General features: G+C 44.5%; 1 protein-coding gene across 2 annotated transcripts; it reads right to left on the reverse strand.

Annotated features, from left to right (window-relative positions):
* Positions 1-308: 308 nt before the first annotated feature.
* On the reverse strand, positions 309-4,249 carry LOC123172336 (uncharacterized). Of its 2 annotated transcripts, XM_044589327.1 has the most exons (6): positions 4,063-4,249; positions 3,880-3,997; positions 1,432-2,001; positions 1,014-1,283; positions 812-867; positions 309-721 (listed from the first exon to the last, which is right to left on the reverse strand). In XM_044589327.1, the coding sequence occupies exons 3-6, from the start codon at positions 1,991-1,993 to the stop codon at positions 710-712; spliced, it is 900 nt and encodes a 299-aa protein (XP_044445262.1). In that variant the 5' UTR covers positions 1,994-2,001; positions 3,880-3,997; positions 4,063-4,249; the 3' UTR covers positions 309-709. The 2 variants fall into 2 exon arrangements, with proteins under 2 accessions (XP_044445262.1, XP_044445260.1); XM_044589325.1 differs by having other exon boundaries at positions 309-867.
* Positions 4,250-6,609: the final 2,360 nt, after the last annotated feature.

The following is a 6,609-nucleotide window of genomic DNA, read 5'->3' on the forward strand; positions in this document are numbered from 1 at the left end:
AGGGTTTCTAATGGCGCAAATGTTTTTTTTTACTTATTTCCAAATATATCTCTATTGTACCCATTTAGAGTTAGTTAAAGAGAACAAATTCTTTTGAAAAACAGTCCCGCGCCCTCACAAACTATTGCCTGCTCTCTTCCAGTTTTGTCAGATGCATATCATGTCTGCAATTTTCTCTTCATAGCTAGCACTAAATCGATAATTTTAAAAGAACTTTCAAGTCTTCGCAAAATGTAAAAAGGAACTTTCAAGGCAGAAATGTCATGCTCCAAAAGCTTGTTTTCTGAACCACAGCAAAGAACACTTATGTCATGCATAACATTACCAAGTGTGAAGGTTATACTCACACTTTTACATTCATCTGCGGACAGAGCTAAGCTGTAGCTTCAGCTTATCTACCAAAGTGAAACACTCTTTTTTTACAAAAAACTCAAGATGCAGTTACTCTCACAAATTTCGGTCTATTGTCGGTTTGGTTACATCTCAGCTTGGAGCCAGGATGGCAAAAAAATCTAAATTCTATGTAGTTTCCTAAGCTCCCAGATAACAGCAGCTGCGCGCCATATCCAGGTTCACCAAAATACCACCTAACGAAGTGCTTGACAAAGCCAGTCCAAAAATCACCCACAACTGACATTCTAGACGAATGCAGAGAGATGGGGGGCAACACGAGCTCCGATCCCAGTACGGATACAATAAGAGTGGTTACCTATGAGATGAACTACAGCAACAGTAGTTAGAAAGATTCAGTCTAAGGAGTTAGTTTGCAGGGTCAGTAGTTCTTCCTACGATGTTTCACCTTCCCGCTCACCAGATTTGCGTCGCCACCTTCTGAGGACAGAGCCTTCGGGCTGGTGCAAGTTAGGCCTGCAGCAGATCACTGTTAATATTTTTCAGGGAAGGCGACTGTTAACTCCAAATGCTAGGAATTTGTTGCAATGTATGCTTTGATATGGATTGTTTGCATGATAAAACACACAACTGTAACGAGAAAGGGATAGAGAAGAATTTACCGGGGAATGGCGCTGATGTGCAAGGACAAATCGGCGATTCAGCATGTTGGAGAGCGAGGACAGCCGTACCAAGAGGTGGTTTTTCTGTATGGTTCTTCTTCTTAGGATGTTTCGTCTCCAGTCTCACGAGCTTTAAGTCGCCACCTTCAGAAGTCACAGCTTTAGGAGTGCCGGTATGGTGGTTCTTCCTAGGACGTTTCACCTTTGCTCTCACCAGCTTTGTGTCGCCACCTTCAGACGTCAGAGCCTTCGGAGTGGTGGAAGTCAGGCCTGCAGCAAGTCACCGTTAACAATTTTTCCGGTAAGGCCACTGTTCACTTCAAAGCCTAGGAATTTGTTGCAATGTTTGCATTGAAATGGATCGTTTGCATGAGAAATACACAATTGTAATGACAAAACGAGAACGAGAGGAACTTACCGGCGAATGGCGTTGATGTTGGAGAGCGAAGACAATTCGGTGATCCAGCATGTGGGAGAGCGAGCACAACCGTATCAACAGGTGGTTTTTCCGTAACCAAGGACAATGCGGTAGCTTCCAAAGCATGTCCGTGCTCAGAAGCCTCTTGCCTCCCTTCCCTAGCTGCAACAAACACAACCTGCCCATCTTGCCTTACTTCACTAGCTGCAACAGACACAGCCTGCACATCTTGACTTCCTTGACTAGTTGCAACAAGAGGTGCTTCCTCCATAATCATGGACGATGCGGTAGCTTCCAAAGCATGTCCGGGCTCAGAAGCCTCTTGCCTTCCTTCACTGGATGCAACAAACACGGCCTGCACATCTTGACTTCCTTCACCAGCTGCAACAAACACGGCCTGCACCCCTCGGCTTCCTTCACCAGCTAGGACAAACACACCCTGCTTATAAAACAACATCGCCCGGTGTTGAGTTGCAATCTGATCCTCTTGAACAGTCTCCTCATCGCTGCTCAAGTCAATAATATTATCGTCACTCAGCTCTATGAAATCTATTAAGGTCATTGTGTGGCCTGAAATAGTAAAAATGTGTGAGCAGTGAGTAATGAAGAGTGGTGCAGGAACATAAAGAGCTGAAGCTATATCCATCGAACTAGATCAAACTGTGCACATAGATCACCAGATAAACCATGTCAAAAACAGTAAGGGGAAAAGCTGGAAAGGTATGCTGATGGTTATGTATTTGCTAACTGAGTATACCACAATATTGTATCGAATATGTTGATATGTTATTTTTTCAGACAGAATATGTTATTTTTTGTATTCAATAGAAAGCCTTGTGTTGATATGTTATTTTTTATGTATACCACATAATTGTATTGAATGTGTAAGTCAAAACCAGACCATGATGGTTTATCAATAAAAATGAAACCATACGCAGGTGACACTGAGGAAATTCCTTCCGGTAGACACATTCCATAAACTTAGTATTCTGCAAGTCAACACTACTGTAAGTTGATTGCTGAATCGTCAACTTATCCCTCTTTAAGAGTTGAGATATTAATACCATATGAATAATACAACTATATCAAAGAAATCAACTGTTAAATTTGCCTTGATAGCCTCTACAAGTCACAAACTCCCTTTATTTAATACACACGAAATCTCTTCATTTAAATAGACGTGGTAAAGTATAAAACGGTGAAAGTACTATTCATGACAAATTTACTAACATTATTGTAGTGCAGCCAATCATAAACATGACTTATATTTAAGGGTACCCTATGTTTTAGTGTGCGAGTTTTATATTTAAGTGCAGCCAATCATGACCTATGATTGCAAAACTCAACATCTGTGTTGATTCATACATGTTGGTTGAGTCTATTATTGGTTCATTTACTGAATTTCACACCGGAGTCGCAAAATCTCAGGGTCCTGAATTTTCTGCAAGATATGTTCAGAAATTCAACAAGCGAAGACGAGCCTAGTTGGCGGAGAAAACTTTGCTTGCAGTTTACAAGAGCCGGAAGTTTGTTCTTCACTAAACCTTTATTTTTTCTGTGTGCCTTTAGCCAAATAATTTCGCTGAAAGTTGTGCTTATCCGAAACAATCATATTTATATTTAACCACCACCACCAATGAAGGATCTCAGTTTTACTGTTCAAGAATGGCACTGTACATAGGAGCATAAGAATGGCACTGCAGTTTACAATTTAAAGTAAACATCGCTTTACATAATTCATCTTAACTGTGAAAAAATCCTAAAATTCGAGCTCTGAAATAATCTAGCCTCAGTACACTCTTAAGATGACACAGAACAGACCCTTGATTTTTACTACTGACGATATACAGCATAGTTTAGCTGGATGTTGCAAACAGAAGGTAGTCTGGTCATGTAAAAATGAAGCTACAAATGAGTGTATTAACAGTCTTGTCATGCAGGCAGTCACAAACGCCCCATATATATATTCCAGTGTGCGAGTTCAAAGACCTATAATTGCAGAACACTAGCATCTGTGTTGATTCATACGACACGCTGGACGAGTTTATTACGGATTCGTTTACTGAATTTCACACTAGACTAGACCTGGAGTCACAAAATCTCAGGTCTCTGAATTTTCTGCAAGATGTGTTCAGAAATTACAACTGTGCTTGCAGTTTACAAGGGCAGCAGGTTCGTTCGTGACAAAACCTTAGAAAATGCTGTGCCTTTAGCCAGGTGCTTTGGCTGAAGGGCGTGCTCAGCCTAAACAAATCGTATTCAACTAGTACCACCACCATATGTCAGGAGATCTCTGTTTTACTGTTCAACGCACTACTAGTACTACTAGTTTAAGCTGACTTCGGTGGGATGAGTGAGCTCTCGATGTTTTGAAGAAAAGGAAGCAATTTCGTTCGGAAATAGATGATCAGAAAATAACAAATATTGAAGAGAGGGCGTGGAGTAAACCTTTGTTTCTCCGCTTCCCCTTCTCACTCCACCTCCAGCCTACTTCTTCCTGTCCGCTCCGCCTGCTTGCCCCACATCCAAGTCCCAACAAGATGGAAGCGAGGCCGCGATCAGTGCTCTGAAATTAAACAAACCCTCAGGGATCAAATCAACTCCAAGAAACAGAGGGTTCCTAATCCTCACCCGCGCGACAGATCGACCGGAGGCCTCGGCTCTGCGCCCCAAGGCGGTCCAGCCGAGGAGGAGGAGGAGGGGATCTTCTTGATTATAGCTGGATCGGCTCAGTCAAGAAGGTGGGTCTGGTGCTCTGCTCCTCTCCAATGCTCCAATGGGGTGGGGGTGGAAGGAGAAGAGGAGCCATGAGACGAGCGAGGTGAGGGTTTCTGTTTCGTGGGACCCACCAAGAACAGCGACCGAGCAAAAAGATGCACGTTGAACGTTGACCGGCGCCTTTTCTTCTTCTTTTGAAAATAAATAAAAGTGCACCTTTGAAAATAAAAGGACATTTGGATCCAATAAACTTTCAACGTTTTATTATAATATAATTGATTTTTGTTTTTGTTTTTGTAGCATTCCATATTAATGAAGCCACACGACCAAATGATACAAAGTATCGAGTTAATCCTCAAGGGCCGATCAAAGAAAAATAAACGACAAAGCAATCCCAGAACGCGAAAAGCCCACAAACTCGCGCGCGGCTAATTCTATGGTGCGTCACCGAGAAGAAGCATTTGGCACGGGTCATTGGGGCCAACCAGTATCATCGCTAGGGCAACCCTCGAAGATGGGCCACCAAAGTAGCGGGCCCTCCATGGGCCAGATCCAATGCAGCCCTCAGAGCCCACCACGATCTAGCCCTAGATTTATCACCAACGGTGTTGGAGACTCCCAAACCACCCTTGCCGGCTGCCTGTCATGGTCTAGCCTGAGCATGTTGGAGATATGCCCTAGAGGCAATCATGTATTATGATATCTCCTATTTGTTTATGAATAAAGATAGTCCTTGGACATTATCAATGATGTGTATCAGCAAGTACGTGACTTGTTTGTGGGACTATGCATTGTATGATGACTGTCCTAAAAGGTCCCTAGTCGAAAGGGCTGTGTGGACGCGCAGCCGACTAGACTAGCATATGACACGATCGATGGCTTGGTTTCACTAGCCATGGAGCATTGGATGCTAACCGGATAATATGGACCCGGAAGGATCTGGTCGGATTCGACGTAGTCGGATCCGAGTCGGACAGATCCAACTATGAGACGCGGCGATATGTCATCTGTGAGTCTCTGGTACAACATACGTTCTATGTCCTAAGACCTGAGTTGGCGCATGTACTCGGGATGGTGACAGACCTGCTTTGGGCCAATCAAACGCTACTCCGTGACTGGGTAGTTACAAAGGTAGCTTTCGGCTTGTCCGGATCCATGCCATGAGACATGGTCGAGCAAGATGGGATTTGCCCCTCCGATCAGGAGAGATATACTCTGGGCTCTTCATGTGATCCGCCCAGGATAAGCATGGTCATGCGACAAGGATTATGAGATAATCCAGTTTGTATCGGCATCACTGGAACGAGAAAGAGGTCGGGCTAGCACAAGGATGACAGACTCGCCTTGAGCCCGACAACATATATCGTGTGGCAAAAGCCCTGTTCAAGAATTCATCCGATTAACCAGTTAACTTGGCGATTAATCCCTACTCGTAGGGTCACCAAGTAGCCGAGAAACCGATAAATCGTCCGATGAATTGATTAAATGGCCGATTAACTTGTCGATTAGCCTATTAATCCCCTACTCGCCAGCCGACCGAGCAGCTACCAGTTAACGATTTCCATAACAATGGGCAAAAGGAATGGAAGTATGATGTACAGGTTCACCAACTGGCTTCATTGTATGCTTGGTGGTTGGCACACCTTGCTAGAGGCCGCTGCCAGCCGAATAGGTCGGAGGTGATCCGACCTGCGACCAAACTGACTTAAACCTAAGGGGCCGCGCGCTTAAGGGAAGGAACCTGTGAGGCCGGAACGGACTCCACGAGTCAGATGTGATCTGATACGTCTCCGCCGTATCTATAATTTTTGATTGTTCCATGCCAATATTCTACAACTTTTATATACTTTTGGCAACTTTTTATACTATTTTTGGGACTAACATATTGATCCAGTGCCCAGTGTCAGTTCCTATTTGTTGCATGTTTTTGTTCCGCAGAAAACTCATATCAAACGGAGTCCAAATGGAATAAAAACGGACGAAGAATTTTTTTTTTTGAATATTTATAATTTTTGGGAAGAAGAATTAACGCGAGACGATACTCGAGTGGCCCACGAGGCAGGGGGCGCGCCCCTGACCCTCGTGACCGGACGACTGACTGATGTCGCTTCAATGTGGACGCGATGATCGAGAAGCCTACTCCGGCCGTTTGTGCCGCATTGAAGCGGCGTCGGTACGCCTACCCTGGCTCAGGGCTCCGCCAAACCCTATCTGATATCCTCTCCACTTACATGCCTATCATCCTCTCCTTTTCTCTGCACGCATCAACGGTGGGCAGGCCCGTCAAGTGGTCCTCAACGTTGGTGGGTGGATCCGCGGGGAGCTCCGGATCATGGCCCCCGACATCCACCACTTCAACGGTCAAGGAGGAGGAGGTGCTCTCTAACAACGAGAGGGAGAAACAACAGCCTCCCCTCCTCGCCGAGGCCACGCATGACAAGGAGTTGTTGTTTTTTTTTT

The sequence above is a fragment of the Triticum aestivum genome, unplaced genomic scaffold (genome assembly GCF_018294505.1).
Source record: "Triticum aestivum cultivar Chinese Spring unplaced genomic scaffold, IWGSC CS RefSeq v2.1 scaffold102267, whole genome shotgun sequence".
NCBI classification, from domain to species: domain Eukaryota; kingdom Viridiplantae; phylum Streptophyta; class Magnoliopsida; order Poales; family Poaceae; genus Triticum; species Triticum aestivum.

What these genes read in the sequence shown, in the direction of transcription:
- LOC123172336 (XM_044589325.1), bottom strand. Translation starts at nt 1,993, where the DNA reads ATGACCTTAATAGATTTCATAGAGCTGAGTGACGATAATATTATTGAC. An exon ending in AACATCAACGCCATTCGCCG is followed by an intron (nt 1,284 to 1,431) that starts GTAAGTTCCTCT and finishes GACTTGCTGCAG; the next exon opens with GCCTGACTTCCACCACTCCG. An exon ending in CACATCAGCGCCATTCCCCG is followed by an intron (nt 868 to 1,013) that starts GTAAATTCTTCT and finishes GATCTGCTGCAG; the next exon opens with GCCTAACTTGCACCAGCCCG.